General features: G+C 40.8%; 1 protein-coding gene across 2 annotated transcripts; it reads left to right on the top strand.

Annotated features, from left to right (window-relative positions):
* Positions 1-22: 22 nt before the first annotated feature.
* On the top strand, positions 23-20591 carry kiaa0930 (uncharacterized protein KIAA0930 homolog). Of its 2 annotated transcripts, none has more exons than XM_047389076.1 (10): positions 23-148; positions 855-1419; positions 12824-12972; positions 16638-16742; positions 17101-17178; positions 17256-17357; positions 18967-19107; positions 19292-19480; positions 19803-19962; positions 20168-20591. In XM_047389076.1, the coding sequence occupies exons 2-10, from the start codon at positions 1275-1277 to the stop codon at positions 20401-20403; spliced, it is 1305 nt and encodes a 434-aa protein (XP_047245032.1). In that variant the 5' UTR covers positions 23-148; positions 855-1274; the 3' UTR covers positions 20404-20591. The 2 variants fall into 2 exon arrangements, with proteins under 2 accessions (XP_047245032.1, XP_047245031.1); XM_047389075.1 differs by having other exon boundaries at positions 39-544.
* The last annotated feature ends 554 nt before the right edge of the window (positions 20592-21145 follow it).

Genomic DNA, 21145 nt, shown 5'->3' with positions numbered 1-21145 from the left:
TGTTTGAGCCTGCGGAGAGGTACAGCTCAGGCGGGCGGAGCTTGCTGTGGTGTAAAGTCGAACATTGTGGTCTCTGTCCCCAGCCGACTTATCTATGTGTAGCATGTAAACAGGATGGCTGTCCGCCGTGCGGTGACCAGTTTCAGAGGTCTTAACCGCTTTTTTAACGGGCGGAGAGTGAAACCCGCTAGCTTGAATCCGGACCTTTTGGCGCTGTTTGAGTGTTAACTCAACTAACCTTACAGTTAGCTGCGAATCGCGAAGCATTTTTAAAGAGAATAGTTACGTCAGTGTGCTTTAGTGGGAACCAGGACTTTGCTTGTTTCGATTTAATCCGTTTTATCCTGTTTGAGCCGCGATACGTCAACTTGGCCGCCATATTGGACATGGATAAACGAGCCCTTGCACTATTGTTACAATGGCTCTGAAACTAATGAAAGTTATAGAGTTTTGACTTTAAGGCTGAATTGTTTTTGCAATAATTCACAAAAATACTCTCAAAAAAAGGTCTTACAGTTTTGAGCAATGAAGAAACAATTCATTGGTATTTATATACTATAGAGAACTGTATAGAAAACTTTTATTAATTACATTTTAATCTCTGTGTTTTTCTAATACCTTCTGTCACATCATTTTGAAAAGTATTATTTTAAATTATATTAAAACACTTAGATTAAATAAATTCACCAAAAATAACGACGTAAATTTAAATATTCACGTATTTTTTGCTAACTTTTTTTCTTATTTTCCTGTACAGCATTTTATATTTAATAAATTGCATTAGGAACATGTATTTTGCTAGTCCTGTTGGGATTTTAAGCCCATGTATTTCTTTTGTTTTTCTTTTAATTCAGGCGGGCCTGACCTTCAGTGTCCTAGATTTAACCAGTGACCGAATCTTCCGCCACACCTCTGCGTGTTCCTGGTTCAGTTTGCGTTCTGCGCTTTAAGCTGCCCTGTCTCTTTAAGACGTTCATGTTACCGGAAGTGTGAGGGGTGTTTCCAGCTGATCCGAATAACAGAAGGAGCAGGATCTCCCTCAGCAGACCGACCTGTCTACTTTTTTGTCGGCCACCGCAGCGGAGCGCACTGGTCTGACCTCCAGCGGTCTCTAAGCGCCAAGATTAGAATCTTCACCGAAGTAGATTTGAAGAGGATCCGGGGGATATCCCGGTGTCCCCCTTCACTGGTCATCGTTGTAGCTGTCAGTTAGCTGCCGTGAACCGGTACCGTGGGCTGCTTTTAGCCCGGACTGTCATGAACCCAGTCCGGAGATGGCGTCCTTCCCCGGTTTGTCTAAGGCTGTCGGGCCCGCAGAGGAGGAGAACGGAGAGCTGGACGGTTCCCTGCAGCAGATGTTGAAGGCCATCGCCGACGAGAGGAACCGACTTAACAGCCGACAGGAGATGAGCGGACTGGGTGAGTTTGATCCTCTGTGGCCCTAAGGCTGTTCGTGGTTGCTGAAGGATGCGTGTCTGGCTCTTTACATCCTATTTATCCTGATTTATTTCTGGAATAGGACAACCAATCAAAGGGCAAGTAAGCCTCTGCGTCTCTTTGTTTTTTCCATTTATCTTTTAAACAGTTTTGTTTCCAACTTTCTGTACCTCAGATTATGTGCAGGGCCGTTCCAGTGTTTTCAAAAGACTCCATGTATGGGCCCCACTTGAATTTATTTTATAAGTGAGAATAAAACAGAAATATCCTTTATTTTCCTTCAGTTGGGAAAATTCAGTTTTTACCAGCCACAAAGTTAAAATGGAAGCATGCAGACAAAAAGTTGAAGGTAAATTTACAACATAAGAAAACAAAAACAGAAATGTGACCTGAGTAGGATCATTTAAAAACATGTACCTTAATCCTCTACGAATAGGTGCAGCTATCTAGATTAGTTTGAAAAGAGAACATAAAGCTATTATTTTCTGTTCATTCTCAAAGTGACATTTTTATTAAGGCAAGGAACAAAACTGAATTTCTTTTAGACTTTAAAGGAGTGAAAACAGGCCAAAGCTTGTCCCAGCTGTCAATGAGATGGAGGTACCCTGAACAATAAGAAAGATAACTTCTAAGGAGATTTATGTTTTTACATATCCTAACTTAGAAGGGTTCATTTGCTTTAGTTATGCTTCAGCTAAATACTTAATTTCTAACTTTTATTTGGGCTGGAATAAGGCTTTCATGTGTTTTATCGGCCTCAACAAATTTAAAAAAATACAAATCAAAATTCTACACGATGCTTTCCTCTACAAATTGTGTTGTTTTTTCAACATTTAATATTACAGTCAAATAAAATAAAATACATCTTTTTCTCTTAATCAATGCACCTGAAACCTGAAATACATAAAATGAATTAATGTTCACTCTGAATCCAACAATATCTACTAATCAGACGTTCGTGTTGTCAGATCAGCCTTTTCTTTATGCAGGAAGCAGGTTTTTTTTACATCCATGTGTTGTGGGAATTCCTTGACATAAATTCAACATTCCAGTTGTTCGTTTTTTAACTAGTGGTTTTAATCTTGTGGTTTGTTCCTGTTTGTTTTGAAGCTCCAGTTCTTGTGCTCTGGTGGTTTTCAGATCCAAAGTAAAAGAGGAAACTTCATAGATTTTAAAATGCCCGACTTTCCAATGAAAACCTGCAGTGAAACACAGAAGTAGAACTGTAAAATAAACTCATTTAAAGGCTAAAACTTGTCCGTATCTCTGCAAAGTAATTAGTGTGAATGTGAAAATAAGAAGAAGAGTTATTACTATGCCAGCAACCTGAATGTTATTATACTTGTCAAATCTTTAAATATTATGCAGCTGTCTTAAAAGGTAACAAACTAACAACTTCATAATAAAAAATGTAAAGCCTAGATGAGTGTAATAATACATGGATTACTGATTTATAGTGAGTGTTGTAAAGAGTTAAGTTCGTTTAAAGTGACCCCAGGTCAGATGTTTGCGTATTTACCAATAATCGAGTTAAATATAAAAATGTCAAAATAATGACAAATAAACAGAAACATTTGGTTTACCAACTAATCGTAACACTTGGAGGAGGTTTGTGTCTCTGTTTGTGTGTGGGTCAGAACCAAGCTTTTCAGAGAGATGTCATATGAACAGAAGAAGCTCAAAGGTTCAAAGTTCACATTTCTAAAGAATCAATCATTTCAAACACCAACAAACTACAGCAGCGAGCACTTCAAACCATGCAGGGAATCCGCACACTCCCTGGTTTCTGGTTTTTAATTTAATATTAGTTATATGCTGGGGGAATAAGACAAATGTAATGAAACAAAATTAGTCAACTTGATTAATTTAATTTATTTTTTTTTCTTTGTATTTTTTGCTTTGTGAGATGGAATAAAATACACCATTCAGACAAAATCCGGATTATAATTAAATATCTCTTTTAAAAAGGAAGATTTTCTGCTGCTAGATCTCGAGGGAAAATAAATTGGTCCATCATTTTTAACAAAAACCTACGTTCTGCTTTATTATGGGCCTCCCCTAAGAAGAACATGTAGGTAATGATAGTTTGTCTCCTCAGGCTAATGGAAGCCGTTTAAAGAAGCTAAACTATCATAATAAAGTCTGAATTGATCCAGTTGTCCTGAATTCCCACAAACACCCCCCAGCTGATAGAAAAGTATCGGCTGTGCAGTTTGTCGGGTGTTTCTGCCTCGTTTTATCGCCCACTGAAGCAGAGCTGTTCATTTGCCGTGATGCATAAATCAATGGAGCTCTGTTTAAAAAGCAATGACTTCATCACAGCTCGTCACCCCCCAGCTGCTGGGATGAAGGCAGAAAAAACACGTCCAGCTTCGGCTCTCTGAGGCCTTCTATAACTTCATGAACTTGGTCTGTTTCTTTGCTCCTGCTGTTCAGTGATCTTCAGGTTAAATATTTTAGCTCTGCTTGTTTTTCAGTTTAGTTTCTACCAGAGGTTTGAACTTTACACACCAACAATAAAACAACACAAATATCTCAAATGTTCACTTTTGTTTGATCAGAAACAAGAACCGTATGGTTCAGACCTCAGATAGATGAGGCAGGTATCTATCGAAATGTGGCCTTTCTGGCTGTAGGTTATAATCCTATGATGAATAGGACAGGATCTATTGAAATGTTTTAAAAAATAATAGGTCCAATTATTTTCCTGACTTCCTCCCAGAAAGCGTTCATTTTGTTGCGTTGCCTCAGGCTTTGTGGACAGATCTGGAATATTAGAGTGAAATTTCTTCAGTTTAACTGGTGTGATGCATGTTCTTATAGTCCATTTATACTGTATCTAAGTCTGGTGTTGAAGGATCGGATGTGAACTTTAGTACTCATTGAAGCCCACCTCTCTGAGGGAATCTCCACCCCTCTGTTTTCTAAACTTTTTCAGAATTTCCTGACAACTTTGACTTTAAAAGGTTGTATAGTTTTGATTTTTCTGCTTTTACTTGAGTCCATTCTGAGGGTTTAGCCATAAGTCCATTTTGATTAGTCCTGATGTCATTTCTCATTTGTAGAAATGTATAAAAATATTTATTTTCCACTTTGTATTTAGGTTTGAGTTCTTCAAACGCTGTCATAATGTTGGAAACAAGTCCTGAATCTTTCTTTAAACCTTTGGGTTCCCGTTTCTTAAACACAGCATCTGTTCTTCTTGGGTTAAAATTGTAATTTCCCCATATGAGGATTTACTGGGATGTTCTCCTCAAAACATGCTTTAAGCATGTTCCTTACTGTGGGATTATTTGATGTGTAATTAATTTAGAGCTAGCTGATTGTAAGAGGCGATTTCAGAAGGTTTTGCAGATGTTAACAGTTTTTTTCACCTTTTAAATTAGTATTTTTGGGGGATTTCTTGTTGTTGTTCTTTTAAGGCCCAGTCAAAGTAAGACCAGGGCACACCAGATTCCTCTGTCCATCTCTGCCTTCTAACAAACCGTTTTCTCTTCGAAGGCTGTTTCAATCTCAGACGTGTCCATGTCTGACTAGACGCTCAACGCTGGGAGGACGAGATGAAAATCCTTTTATTTAGGCTCCATGCTGAGCTGTGACCCATAAGGAAATGAATCTGGTGTCCACCAATTCTGAACCAGGTTCACAGCAGTTCTTCAGTACTTTAGGAAAAGAAGCAGCTGGTGTTTTTTGTTCAGAGTTGTTCTCTGTGTCCTTGGATGGTCCTCTGCAGACTGCTGACTCAGGACTCTGAAGCATTTTACCAGCAGTGACTCAGACCTTTACTCACATCCCACAATCATTTTTATATGTTGTAATAATTATACTCTAAGTTCCCATGTGATGACTAAGATCAGCTCACTGACATGTTTGGTGTCTCTGAGAGCATCAATACTATGTTTTGGTTTATTTCCAGGAAACCGATTAAAAAATGGATGTTAAACACAGGAGTGGAGTAGTTTTGCAGCAACCATATTTTGGTTTATCTCCATCAAACTTCACACACCTAGAGAGTAAAGGTTGTGCTCATCCTTCTTTGCATAAATGCTCTGGCCGTGTTCTGCTGGAAGGTGAACCTCCACCCATTTCTTAAGTCTTTTACAACCTTTGAAGTTTTCTTGTCTTGAGATCCATCCACTTCCCCCATCAGCTCGGACCAGTTTCCCTGTTCCCTCCTGAACAAAAGCATCCCCACAGCATGATGCTGCCATCACCTTGTTTCACAGCAGGGTTGGTGTGCTCAGTGTGGTCCAGCATTAGTTTTTAAATTATAAAAAGGAAATACTGTAGGGATATTTGGCCAAATGTATAATCTACCAGTAACATTTCCACACTAGGACACCTTTGGCATCTCAGCAGAATTTGAATCCCAGTTTTAACTGGTTGTAATTGGAGCATAAACATGAGCTCAGCCAGAGGAAACATAGAGATGAACATCAATGATTCAGGTTTATTGACCTCGTATTTCTGCTGGTCGCTATAAATACTGGCATCAGCTTTTTGTTCTCATGACGGAGGGAATACATCACATCAGACGCTCACTCATCTGCTGAGGTCTGGTTCTGTGCAGTAAAAATAGCTGATCCCTCTGCAAGTCAAATAATAAATCCTGCTGAATATTTAATGAGACACAGAGAGAATCAGACAACAGTTTCTGCACAAATGTACATTTTGTCTGTGAGACAGCCTATTAATGTTGGGGCAGGTTTGACCACAGGGCATCGCCAACAGGAGGAGATCCCATCAGGAAATCTCCCATCTGTTTTTGGTCTGTTAGGGCTTAGCTGCTCAGATTCATCATTCAGCAGGTCAGACCGTAAAGGTTTGCAGCTCTGATGGAGCACCCTGAAAAACGCTGCAGCTTTTTACAAAAAATGTCATGCTTTAAACTAACATCTCAACTTTTTTCTCATCCACCTCTCTTCACATTCGTTCTTAAATACAATTAAAACTGTTAGATAATAGACAAATACACCAACAGTTCCTTTAATCCGGTAATCTTCCATAGATAGTTCTTAAATAGTTTCAGAAACTGCTAATTACTGGTATCTCTATGCACACACCATCTCACAGCTTTACAGAGAATGGGCCTGAAAAGGGAAAATATGGAGTGATTGGCAACTGTGTATATGTTGCTCAGATAACCAGTAATCACAACCTAGGTATGCAGAACACCATCTCTGAACACGTGGAACCTGGAAGCAGATGAGCTACAGCAGCAGAAGACCTCACCAGCTGCCTCTCCTGTCTGCTAAGAGCAGGAAACTGAGGCTACAGTTGAGACAGGTTCACAGAAGTTGGACTGGAAACATCTTGTCCAATGACTGTTGGTTTCAGGAGCAACATTCAGAAGGCAGCATGAAACTATGGATCCATCCTGCTTTTTGTAAATGGTTCAGACTGGTGGTGGTTTAATGGTTTAGGAAATAACCTTTAGCCCCCTAGCATACCAACCGAGCAGTGTTGTTCCTGACCATGTCCATCCCTTATGACCACCGTGGACCCGTCTTCAGATGGCGGCTCCCAGCAGGATAACAGACCATGTCAGAAAGTTCAAATCATCTCAAACTGGTTTCATGAACCTGATGATGAGTTCACTGCTCTCTAATGGACTCCATCAGTTCTCAACCCAACAGAATGGAGCCAGAGATCATTCATCATCATTCAAGGATCCTAGTTTACAAAACAATGCAGCAAAGTTCAGTTTATTATTCAGATTGGTAAAAAGAATCCCAGCCGATTGTCTCGAGTCGCTGACTTTGCAGCAATCCCTCGTACTGAAAGGAGGAAAGGTGGAGTCATCAGAGCTGATTTGAAGAAATCATCTAAAGGTTCTTGCAGAGAGAGACCCTGATCTGTGTGACATCTTCATGGTAAATCCTGCAGCATGTCATCTGAAACGTACGAAGAGCACAAGATGAACCCTGAGGATCCACCACATGACTTCATCCAATCAGCCTGAACCCGAGAGAGAAGTTGGACCACAATCATTAGTCGGGGAGGTCAAGTGATAAACACTCTGAGTGTGCCATTTCTTCAGTTTAAAGAGACCATATGTGGTTCAGGTGTGACTTGGGGTGTCCAGTGGTTCTGTAGCTGGTTCCAGTCCTGAACTAGGAACCTCTTAAGTTGCTGTGGTTTCCTGAACACCATCCATTGCTCATCAAGGTGTTCCAAGCTCCCAAGCAGGGTTTGATCACAACCTTTTTATAGGTTCTTATTTTACTCTTGGAGGCCTTCAGACTAAAGGAACCTTTTTATTTATATTTATTTGGACCCGTTCTTCTTACCTTGCCATTACTCTACCAGACCTGTAGCCTATTTTTACTTCTTCTATTGGTCTTTTTTAGAGCCGAGATGACTAGAGGAACTCAATTTAAATGCACCAGGATTTTAAACCCTTTCATCTGTTGTCTACCACCTTCTTCTGACTCCACTTCCTGAATCTCCTTTAGAACCAGATGGTTCTAAGAACTTGCTGATAGTTATAAGGACTGTGTAGTTTCTTTTTAAAGCGCTTTTTCAGTCTTGGTTAGTCAACTGGTGTAGATGAGTGAAAATTATACAGTATTTGTTTTGCTTACTGCCCCGGTTCATCTGCTTTTTCTCAATAATTTCAGAACATTTCTATAAAAATAGTTGTCTATGAAAACAAAAAACTTGTTACTGACCCTTACATGTTTGTTTTCCTTGGAAATCGCAAGTTCTGAGGTTTATTCCACGTATCTAAAGTTAGTTTTCTACCTTTAAGCTGCTAAACTTTGATAGCTTTTCTCCAGGCCTGGAGAAGTTTAATAGGAGTCAAAATATTTGGTTCCCCAGTGATGAAGCTAGAGATAGAAAGCTGGATCAGTTGAGCTGCAGAGGAAAGCTCTGGTTTTACTGGTCAGTGTACTTCTAAACAATTGCCTATGGTCATAAAATATGAATTTAAGAAGCAAGATATTTGGAAACCATCCAACTGAAATATCATTGTGCAATTTTGTGATTATTATGTTGGTTGTAATTAATCCACTATTTCCTCTCTGTTCTCTATTTTTTATGATTACGATGGAGCCATAAATCTATATCTGATGTGGGCAGTGGGGACTGTAAACATCAGTGCAACTGGCCCAATATGCTATTGGCCGGATGGTGGGAAAGCATGGCAAAACATTGCATCCCAGCAGTCTTTCCCAGTTGTAGTTCTGCACACATTCATATTATGATTCAACATATTGTACAGCTTCAATATGAACACATCCCACTGGGAGGAGACCCAGAACTCTCTGGAGGAACTGTATATCTCGTCTGGCCTTGGAAGGCCTCAGGATTTACCAGGAGAAGCTGGAGAGAGACACAACTGGACCTGTTTACATCTGTGACTCAATCTCAAAAAGTGAAACAAAACCAACAGCTCTTTGTGTTTTTAGTTGGTCTTTCCTGTGTGGATTAAAAACAATCTTCAGACAATTCATGTGGTTCCAGTTTTTCTTCAACTTTGACATTTTGTGGGTATGTAAAGGTCCATGCATGGGGTCTTGCAGGTGAATTTAGACTGCAGCGGGAATAGTCCTTTAGGAAATGGCTCCAAACCATTACCCTTATTAAGCAATCATCACTAAGCTTCCAAGTTTAACCTTCAAGCAGCCTTTCCATCATCCCGTTCCTGCTCCTTTTAACGCAGTTCACCGGAGCGTTGATGCGTGTATCGCTGCATCCTGTAGAGCTGTCAGCAGTCTGAACGTGGCTCAAGACATGTTTAGCTTGCAGTGAGGATCTTTGGACGATTTTGCTCACTTTCATGGGACGCGTGATGCTGTGCCCAGTTTCATCACACAGCTGATGTATTTTGAAAGTGGGACCAGCATCTAGAAATGGAGCAGGACTTCCCTGAGGCTGCTGTGAACGCTGAAAGAACAGGAACACTCAGATGTGCGAAGCTCCGGCTGAAAACAAAACCTGAATCAAATCTGAACCGGATTTGTGAAGCTCAACATTTTGTTTTTGGATGCAGGCCTCGCCTCCTTTCTTTAAAGATATTTGCCTATTTCCTTTCCATAGGTAGGTGTCCATGTACCAGCTTTAGGTTTATGATTTGTTTTCTTCAGATGTTCTGCAAAGATTTTTCTGAATGGACTTAGTTGAGGACTTTGACTAGGCTTTTAGGACTTTCTGCTCATCAATGGAAAAGTTCTGGTGGTTAGTGTCTGCTTGAGCTGTTTTGACCATTTTAAAAGCCAAATGTGTTTAACTGGTGTCCACAAGAGGACAGCAGGACCATTCTCTATATAGGAGAGCTGGATCTAACCAACCTTCACCAACTCAGCTCTGTGACCTACAGGGGTTGAACATCACCCCTTCATGTCTGTCAAGACATGACGAATGTGGGTCAGACTTGGCTTGAAAGTGTCCCCTACAGGACATTGTAGAGGTTGTAAAACTAGTTTTTTTTTGTTGTTGTTTTATTTAAGAGGATTTTTAAAGAACTTTAAGGTTGATTTTACTGTAACTGTGTGGAATCACTGGGCTCTACTAAATGTTGAGATGACTGGATGTTAACTAATTGAGTATTGAAACCAAATGGGTGATGAATTCATTCAACTAGACGTGTAATATTTCCGCTTTATAATTATCTGCTCCCAGGAAAGTAGAAGTCATTAATCAGACTTTACTTCTTAACATTTCCTTTACATTTGAAGCTCTCATGGCTCACACAGTCACTTATTTATTACCTGAGCAACAATATAAACGGTGCACACGGTTAATCCAGTATAAAAGGGCCTTTTTAAAAGTGATTGAGTTGGGTGAATAAGGAGTGGATGGCTCCCAGTGTTGGGCTGGTTGGTGTCCTGTTAGTGTCAGTCTTTTTTTTTTTTTTTTTTATGGACTCGAGCCTCACTGGAGAACCAAAATAAACCAAGGCTGAGGCCGTTAAACACTGATGGGCTTTGGTGATGAAGAATGCAGCTCTGAGGTATAATCTAAAGTTGGGACAGAACTTTGTAAGATGACCTTGAATTAATGATTTCCTCTGGCTGGCACAGCACCTCCTTCCTGCTGCTGTTTCTACTTTCTGGAGGCTCTTCCTGCTCGGTTCAGCAGCAGCTCTTGTTGACCGGCTCGTGTCTTTGTGCCAAGTGTGATTGGATGAAGGCCAGAGGTCATCTCCTCAAAGCAGCAGCAGCAGCAGCCATGCTTGGCTTCCAGCCTGAACACACGGGAGTCCGTTTGTGTTGTTGGAGCCGTCGGTTAGGGATTGTTGGCTAATTTTTAAAAAAATTATTTGTTTTCCCTCCTCTGATGTTTCTGTCAACTATGCTGTGTTTTTTTTTTCCAATTTAGCAACCTGAAGAGGTAGTTTCATCTTTACCTGAATATCAGTTCATAGGAAGTCACTCAGGACACAAATCTATCTACTAGGATTATTTTGACGCTCTGTTCTGATAAATGTACTACATTTTCCTCTGTTTGCTGTATTCCTTGTTCAGCCCCTGTCTCAGTAAATTCTGTAGAGTGTTTGCTGGATAAATTCCTCGTTTCCACACATTGACTTTCTGCTGAAGCTCAGATGTTCCTGTGATTCAATTAAATCCAAACAGATCAAAGATAACGAGGTTAATCATACCGTTCCTGTGTTGGCTTCTACTCATCCTCATCCTGTGTGTGATTTCTGTTTTTAAAAATCATGTTTTTTCTGTATTTTTAATGGAGTGTTTGGGATCTGGGTTCGGTTGATTTGGTTTCGCTCCTCTTGAGCTGCTGCTTGACTTTTCATTTGCTGATCCTGACCCAGAGCTGCTAATCCAGACTGAAACTGTTTCCCTCAGAATCGGAGCTGAATGATTGCTTCAAATGTACAGACAACGTTTGGCTAATTACCGTAATCCAGATTATGTTGCTGGAAATAACCGTGGTAAAGCTCTACATTCCCGTCTCCACCTACGTTCCACCCCCTACCTATGGTCATGAGATCTGGATCACCTCCAGTTCTTCTCTGGAACAACCAGAGTTTTCCAGGCCTGCCTCACTGTGAGGAGACTCCATGTAATTTTGTTACATTTGGGCATTTAATATCAATTTTAACAATATTGCATCAATAAGATATTAAAACAAAAAATGTTTTGTTTAAATTTAATTTAAAAAAGCTGTTTCTGGTGAGAAATAAATCAGGACGAACACACACACACAGGTGTGTATCGCGGCAGAAACACGCAATGAAAGCATTGCTACTCGGTGTTTTTGAAGGATGTTAAATCTTTGACAATTTAATTATCTCACATAAGTTGGAAAATTTGCAAACTCTCTATTTTTGATATATTGATCAGCTTCCAGCCTGATAATTTGTTCATTTTCCATTTTATTTACTTTCACTGTGGTTTTAAACTGGATCCATTTCTAATAAACTTCATTTCTGTTGATTCAAATAATAATAAAAATCATTTCTAAATCTCGCTGCAACGAAAAACTGACAATTTTATCCAAACTGGTGAAATTTTCTTCAAAAAAAGAAGACGTTTGGCATCTGATCATATTTAGTGATGAGCACCGTTAACATCTTCTCAACCTCCTGCCTCCTAGCAACTGTTGCTGGGTAACCAGGCAGGTGCATCTGCCCTCCAAAAGGTGATGAGCACCCAGAGGCCATGAAGGGCAACATCGCTGTTGTATCGCCTGCTGCCTTTAACCTTATTCACGCTGAACTGTTTTTCAGAATAAAAGCATCGGTATCACTGAGCTGTTGGTGAATAATTTATCGGATCTATTAATCTGAACAAAAGGCAGAGCTGAATGATGGAGTGAGGAAGACTCTGGAGGGGCGGCTTCATTTCCTTTGAGGTGTTTCCAGGTTTTATTTCCGCAGCAGGAACATTAACATCTGCTGCAGCATCACAGCTCGCTCCTGTTTGAGGCTGGAAGCTTGGAGATTTCAGATAGAGATATAATTTGAGAGTAAATTTAACACAATCAGGAAAAGTACAATATTTAGATCGACATTAATTGATCAACAACCAGTAATATTGCGTACATTTTCTAAAACACCAGTTTTAGAAAATCAAAATCAAATAATCTGCACAGGAATAAATAGTAAAATGATCTTTGAGAAAAAGAGGAGGCCTGGACGTTGCCTGTATCAAACACCAGAACTTCCAAAGAGGTAAACTTCTCACATTTACACAGATTAAAATTGATTAATTTACAAAGTATTAAAAGATGGCGATGCTTGTCATGTGTGAGCCATGACGAGCAGGCAATCCATTGTTTGAAGGTTAGACAGATGGAAGTCAATACAAGATCTAAATTAGACTTTTTGATATAAAGACCTGGAATAAAACGTTCTGTCTCCTGCGTTTTGTGCTGTAGTCATCCATCTTAACCTCACATATCCTCCGCTTCATGTCTCCAGGCTGTTTTAAAGATGACCGCATCGTTTTCTGGACCTGGATGTTCTCCACGTACTTCATGGAGAAGTGGGCGCCTCGGCAGGACGACATGCTGTTCTATGTCCGCAGGAAGCCCGCCTACGTCAGCGCAGACAACAGCGAGGGCAAAAAGGTGACCAGGAGCGACTTCTCCTTTTACAGAAAACAAATTTCTACAGATGTTTATATCACAGAGATGGGATGAATTGTAATATTATTGGAATTCTGGTTTGATTTTCTCATTATCAGTGATTAAAAGATGAAATGTTGGGCCTGAGGATTTCTGAGCTCATCAACTCAGTTGTTGCGTAACTCAGATCCTGATGTGAAGATCATTCAGATGGACGTTATGACCTGAAGCTCAGTCTGCACACAGATATCTGCAGAGGAAGCTATTCTAAACAGTGGTTGTGTTTGCGTGCCAACGCTTTAGGTCAGATATTTTCTTCACAGTTGAGCTGAACTTTAAACCATTTATCTAATGTATTAAATGCTTTAATACTGCAGCAATAATTTGGCAAAGGACTACTTCAGTGCAATATTTGGTAGGCTTTTATGCCTTTTACCACCTTCCGGCAGGACAACAACAAGAGGGATGCAGTGGACTGGTTTAAAGTATATCTATGTGTTAGAATGGTCTAGTCAAAGTCAGTACCCAAATAAAATTGAGAATCTGTGGCATAATGTGAAAATTGACGTTCCCAGATGCTTTCCATCTAACCTGACTGAGCTTGAGCTACAAGGAGAATGGGGGAAAACTTAAGTTATATTTTAATTATGCACCAGTTAATGTTGCTGAGATTGGGCCTGTAACATAATTTAAACACCATGAAATCTATAATTTACAGTGCAATAGAAATAACTCCCCAAAATCCACCTCTGTTTGGTTCTTATTATGAGCAGAAGGTAGACGTAGTAGACATCGAGATCAGTGTCTGCTCCAGCTTCGTTAATCTAAATGTCATGAAAGATCTCTCTGTTGACACATACAGGTCTTCTCACCTGGAGCAGTTTATGTTCAGATTCTTCTAATTATATCAAGACAAAACGTTCTGCACTAAAACATCTCAAACTTCCACCTCTTTACCATCATGTGAGCTGCATCACGCTCCTGCCTCTGAGTGAATCTAATGAGTCCGAAAGAAACAACAGAACATTGTCTGGATTCAGCACCATTTTAGGCCATCATCTGCTGCAGGTCAGACCCTACAAAGGCCATATGTAATAACAGAACGAGGCAAAAGACCACCGGCAGCGACTATCAGTTTTCTGATCGGTGAGGACTTCATCCAGCCTGCACTGCAGATCTTAGTAGGATTTATTTCCACCAAAATAAATTCCTCCTGATCTGTAGGCGGCTTCTCTGCAGCAGCCCAGAGGAATGGAGGACTCCAAAGACGGACAAATGGTGAATTAAAAGCAGCAGATAAATGCAAATTGAGTACAAACCTATTTTATTTATTTATATCAGTTTTTATCTCAGCTGTGAAGATGCAGGCAGGGCCTGAAGTGAACTAAATGACAACAATTTACCATTTAATAAGGCAGCAAAACATCTAAATATACAAACTAATGAATTAAGGACATAACTTTTAGAACTGTATTGAATGTAATATTAAATACTAGTTTTCATTTTTGAATCCCTTTGTTCAGTTTTAGTTTCTGCATGTTAACATTTAAATTATTATTTATTTCCAGGAAATTGTTGTTTGCTTTTAATGAATTTTTTGGGGCTAAACGATTGACTTGACTCTCACCTCTGAGCCGGAGTCTCTGTGACTGCAGCAGCATTCAGCTCTGGCCTTTTTCTCTTCATAATTACATTTTAAGAGCACAGACTCCCTGTCTGCCTTTTGTAGTTTGTCCCCCGTGCCCCTCCATCCTGGGTTGCCATGGTTACTCCCGTGCTGCTCCGAGTCCGGTTCAGTGTAACAGTTTTCATCTCTGCCTCCTCCTCAGACAGACAGAGGAACAGCTGACTGCTTTGTGCTGCAGTGTCACGGTTTTAAAACCTCCACCAGCACCTGGAGTGGACCCTGTTGCATCACACCAGAACTTCCTGAACCGTTCTTCTGGATTCATCCACAGCTTTCTTTTCGTGCCGAGAGCTTGAAACACGATGGTCTCCTGAATCAGCATGAAGACCGATCCTGATCTGCTCCTCAGTTTAACTGCTTCTTGTTCCCTGCTGCATCTCTCCAGGCTGGAACAATGAAATTCCTCTGCCATGATTCTCATTCCTGAAAGACAGAATGACTCCAGCAAAGAAATGATTGTTGCTGCTCTCAGTCTGGGTGGCAACAGGTTAACAAGAACATATATCTTCATGCATTTATTTGCATCAAGTATTGTGGAGGCAAACACAGATCTTCACCTCCTCAGAGGTGCTCTCTAGCTTTTCCTGGGAGTTCCTGCACCATCCCCTGGAAAAGGAAATGTTTTTCCAGCTCCACCCCAATGTTTCTGTCAGATTCCCAGTCCAATTTAGCTCCGTCTTTTTTCAGTATAAAACAGCAATAACTCCTCACCTCACGGAGAAATCGGGACATCTTTTAAACTGCTTGATCTGGTTCTTCCTGTCATTAATCGTTATCAAACGTGAGGCTTGGAACGTAGCTATACCAGTAATGTCTAACTTTTCCTTTTGCATCTGCTTCTTCTGTTCCAGCATTTACAGGTCCAGCGACCTCCTCCCTGCTCCTGAAGCCCCCATATTCCTGTCCAATTCTCACTGCACCATGTTTAGTTAATTAATTAATTAATTAATTGGGATTTTACCAGCAATTACTGACAGTTGACAATATGAATGTTTCCTGATTTTTCCAAGTTTTTTTTTTTTGCTAAGTTTTGTGGGCCAATCAATAAGTAAGATATCAAATCATACTTTCTGAATTTAAAGAAGCATTTGACACTTTAAACCATTATATTATTATACAGAAATGATAGTTGTGAACATCGCGTTCTCAGTTTGAATATAAAAATATTATAAAATATTCAAGCCTAAAGCCATTTGTTTACATGAATAAGAGAATGCTGTGGATTTTGTTTTAATCACATATTTTCAGGTAATCTTGTTTCATTTTTTTCCACTGATGACAATTAATCAGGTGTATTTTTCTACATGTAGTTTCATGGTTTGGATTTCAATCAATATTGTTTTGTTCATTTTAAGCTTCTTATTTATTATTTCTTGTTGCAGTGTTTGTTTCTCTTGCTTCTTTTAAAGAGTTTTATGTTTGCTTTTGTTCTTTTTCTTTTTGTCTGCAACAATCTGGGTCAATCTTTCCATGACAGTCGCATGATGAATTTCCTGTGTGATCTTCCATTGACATTCAAAGACCAAATGAAGAACAGCGTCTCTCCACGCTTCCCGTTTAGGAAACATGAGCCTGCGTTGGTTAAAAAGCAGCATGTTTCAGTTCCAAGAAGCAACAGGAAAACACACAGAGACTTAATCATCGACTTGTTGCCGTTTAAAACGCTGCTTTGCGACATCCATCCGTTTCCTCCATGAAGCCTTTTCATCCCATTAGCGCTCCACACACAAACAGATGTAGCCATGGCAACCATTCTAGTGCTCTAAAAGGTCTTTGAGTGATATGCTTCCTGGCATTTGGAGACCTGGGATCTCCCTGAAGAGCGTCTGACAGGAAGGAAAAACAAAAGCATGAAATATCTCACGCCTGGGAAAAGGATTAAAAGCAAAAACATAGATTAAATGTTAAATAAATGATAAATAATAATAAGTAAGAGTGGATACTTCTACGTAGAACATCAGATGTTTTTCTTTGTTCCCAGGTGGAGGTGGAAGTCTACAGGAGGGACTCTAAGAAGCTTCCGGGTCTCGGTGATCCCGACATCGACTGGGAGGAAAGCGTCTACCTAAATCTAATCCTGCAGAAGGTAGAGAAGCTGCAGACTTCTCTCCAAACAATTTATCCAGGTTTCTTATTCTTGTTTTTGGGTAACTTTTGCTTGCTGGTTTGCTTATTGTCAACCTGATGTTTGTAGAATGTCAGACATTTGAAATGCAGTCCATAGCCGTTTTATACTGCTTTTAGGCCAGCTTCAAAGCGGAGCAAAACTGAACAAAAAAAAAGCCATGATGCACCTTATCAGGTCTCAGCCTGCAGAGATAATAAACTACCTTGTAGATTTTAAACAAGATGGATGAGCAGTATTTGACGGATGCCCACTGTAAGTTGGTTTCAACCTTTTTCACTAATGGACTAACCAGCCTGAGATCTTTGTCGTCCTCCAGCTGGATTATGTCGTAACGTGTGCCGTCTGCACGCGCTCAGACGCCGGAGACATCCACATCCACAAGAAGAAGTGTCAGGTAGGAAATCAGAGATGTCAACACGAGGTCATGCCGGCTTTGTTTCACTCATCTTTTTCACTCTGCTACTCCTGCAGGAGGTTTTCGCGTCTCCAAGCAAACATGCCATGGACAGCAAAGGAGAGGAGTCAAAGATGAGCTATCCCAACATCTTCTTCATGATTGACAACTTTGAAGAGGTAGTGACCCCTAATTCAATTCAGTTCAGTTTTATTTATATAGCGCCAATTCACAACACAAGTTGTCTCAAGGTTCTTCACAACAGTCAGGTACATACATTTCAATTAATCGTAACCATTGAACAGTTCAGTCTAATTCAGTTATTTATTCAAATTGGATAAAAAGTTTTTCTATCTAAGGAAACCCAGCAGATTGCATCCAGTCAGTGACTTGCAGCATTCACTCCTCCTGGATGAGCATGTAGAGACAGTGGACAGTCACTGGTGTTGACTTTGCAGCAATCCCTCATACTGAGCATGCATGTAGCGACAGTGGAGAGGAAAAACTCCCTTTTAACAGGAAGAAACCTCCAACAGAACCAGAACCAGGCTCAGTGTGAGCGGCCATCTGCCACGACCGACTGGGGGTTTGAGAGAACAGAGCAGAGACACAAAGAGAACAAAGAAGCACTGATCCAGGAGTACTTTCTATGGGAAGGAAAAGTAAATGTTAATGGATGTAGATCCTTTAGTCGTTTCACCTAGAAAGAAAGAACAGATAAACTCTGAGCCAGTTTTCAAGGTTAGAGTCTGATAGAGAGCACATAGAGTTAGTCACAGTAGAAGCTCAGTCAATCGCCATGTCTAGAAGAGAGAAAGGGTTAAACACTGAAAGACAGGGCTATGTGGGTCATCTGTAGAAGGTGAGCATTAAGTTGTTGCCAGCAGAAGCTTGGACGATGCCTCTCTCCAGAAAGGTGTTACAGGCAGATACAGAGCCAGGCCAGGTGTAGCTTCTAGGAAGAGAAAAGAGAGAGAACATAAAGTTAAAAGCTGAAATAACAGCAAATAATGCAAAATTGGAGAGTAGTGTGAGAATGTAGCGAAGAGGGTGAAAGTGGTCATTATGTCCTCCAGCAGCCTAAGACTATAGCAGCATAACTACAGAGATAGTTTCAGTTCAGATTATTTAGTTAAACGGCGCTTATTTATAACAATGTCGTCTCAAGGAACCCCACAAAGGGTCCCACTGATGGTCATTGTTATACTAAAAACCACAAGGATTGGGATACCTCTCTCTGTCAGACTAATTATAATCATTGGAAAAGAGAAGGGGTTACACTGTGATCCTGAAACCAACCAAAACTCAACCAACATGTTTCTAACTTTCTCATGTTTTAGTTGACAAATTCTGACTTGCATTAAAATCCAATTTGGTACAGAAGTCAATTCCCTGTTATATGATGGAAATAATGGAATATGTTTTAAGTTGTTATTCCAGAGAGACTTAATTGAATTGGAGGGATGACTGTAAACCAAACTGAAAGTGGAGTTTCCCTCTTAGGCTGCCTGGCAGCTCCTGTTTTGTTGGTTGCAGGTGGAGGTCAAGTCACTCCTATGTTGAAACATGTCTTCAGCCCTTTTCACGCTATTTAGTACCGAGCTCCTGCAATGAAACCTCATTCAACAGGTTTCCTGGAGGACGCTACAAGCTAATTGTGCCAACTGCTGCAGTTCGCTAAATGTTTCTCTTAAAGCAGCAGCAGGTCCACGGTTGTAAAAATAATCTGGATTTAGCTGTTTTAAGATAAAAAAAAAAATTCCCGTCAATCGTTGTCTGGCTGTGTAGGTGTTCAGAGATATGACCGTTGGTGAAGGCGAGATGGTGTGTGTGGAGCTGGTGGCCAGTGATAAGAGCAAGACCTTCCAGGGTGTCATCTTCCAGGGATCCATCCGTTACGAGGCCCTCAGGAAGGTTTACGACAACCGGGTGAGAGACTCGAACCCAGAACCAGCTAATAGCTGCATGCAACTGTAGCTAATATTAGCGACTCAATAATGTTAGGAGAATCACATATTTGTATTTGTTACTTCATGCTTAGTTCAGTTTGACTTTATGATGTTAAAATGTTTAATCGAGTCATCTGTAGTGTGTTAATGTATTGCTGTTGCAGGTGAGTGTCGCTGCTAAGATGGCCCAGCGGATGTCCTTCGGCTTCTACAAGTACAACAACATGGAGTTTGTGAGGATGAAGGGACCGCAGGGGAAGGGTCACGCCGAGATGGCCGTCAGTCGGGTGCCGACGGGGGACACTTCTCCCTGCAACACCGAGGAGGACCAGGTGTCCCCCATGCATGAGAGGGTGAGGATGAAATCCAACTGAGGAACTCAGAACCTCTTGCAGGAAGCAGATGGAAGGTCCACAGTGAGCAACAAGGAGCTTTGTGATGAAACCAGGTCGCCATCAATAATAAATGCAGTTGGACTGAATTATGCATAATTTTACAATCTGATGCGTAAAACTCATGTCTGGTTTCCAGTCTGAGCTCAAGATGAAGGGAATCTTTGATTATTGGTATAATTACCACCAACCTTGATTATTTGTTTATATCCCATTGATTAAATGATTTGATTGATATCATCCTAGGTTCCTTTACTAAGATAAGGTGGTTGTTGCTTCACAGGTGACGTCTTTCAGCACTCCTCCGACCCCGGAGAGGAACCGTCCCTCTTTCTTCTCACCGTCCCTGAGGAGAAAAGTGCCCCGAAACAGGATTGCAGAGATGAAGAAGTCCCACTCCGCCAATGACAGTGAGGAGTTTTTCAGGGAGGAGGAAGATGAAGGTGAACTGGGGACACTGGTTTTTACTTCCTGCTGAACCATTTTATTCTGATTAGATTTCAGCATTAGGGGCATTTTCTGTTTTAGTGCACCTGAAGATCCACTCAGAGTAAATGTAACGGATCAGATCAGTTTGCATGCACTCTTCCTCACTTTATTATTAATGCATCAAGTTGTGATTGTAAGAACCTGAACCCATCTCCTCAGATATTCACACCGCCACCAACCTTCGCTCGCGCTCGCTGTCGGGAACCGGCCGTTCGCTGGTGGGCTCGTGGCTGAAGCTGAACCGGGCCGAGGACTACTTCCTGCTGTACTCCCACCTGACCTACGTCACGCTGCCGCTGCACCGCATCACCGCAGGTCAGAGCGCAAAATGTACTGCAGCAACACACTGCCATCTGCAGACGGAGAGCTGCCACAGCAGCTTTAATGAATTTTAAGAAGTGAAATTCATGTATGATACAGATTCATTCCAGTGATATACGTGAAGCTTCTCTTTGTGTCAATTTTGATGGCAGACATTCACTCTCGCATAAGAAGGGGAAGCCACAAAAGGGAACAGAGACATTGCTAAGGAAGCTAGTTGTTCTGAGTACTATATCCAAGCATGTTATTGGAAAGCTGAGTGGAAGGCAAAACTGTGATTTAAAAATGTGCAAAAGCAACAAAGAGAATCACAGACAAAGCCCACAATGCATGGACTGGTAATGGTTTCTGCATTTCATGCTTCAAGAGTTGTCACACACAAACATATCTAGGATATGAGCTACAACAGCTGCATTGCTTGTGTTTAAGCTACTCTTAGACCTGAGAGAACATCAGAAGTGTCTTACCTGGACTAATGAAAAGACGAACTGGACCGCTGCTCAGTGGCCCAAATTCCTCTTTTCAGATTAAAGTCAATTCTGCATTTCATTTGGAAATCAAGGTCTCAGAGTCTGGAGGAGAGTGGAGAGGCTCAGAATCCACATTGCTTGAAGTCCAGTTTGAGGTTTCCACTGTTAGTGATGATCTGGGATGCCATGTCATCTGCTGGTTCTGGTCCGCTTGGTTTTCTAAATACCACAGTCAACAGAGCCATGTAACAGGACATTTTAGAGCACTTCATGCTTCCTTCTACTGACACACTTCATGGAGATGCTGATTTCATTTTCCAACAGGACTTGGTACCGGCCCACACTG

This window comes from Girardinichthys multiradiatus, chromosome 17, assembly GCF_021462225.1.
Source record: "Girardinichthys multiradiatus isolate DD_20200921_A chromosome 17, DD_fGirMul_XY1, whole genome shotgun sequence".
Taxonomy (NCBI): Eukaryota; Metazoa; Chordata; class Actinopteri; order Cyprinodontiformes; family Goodeidae; genus Girardinichthys; species Girardinichthys multiradiatus.
This window is presented reverse-complemented; position numbering and strand designations above follow the sequence as displayed.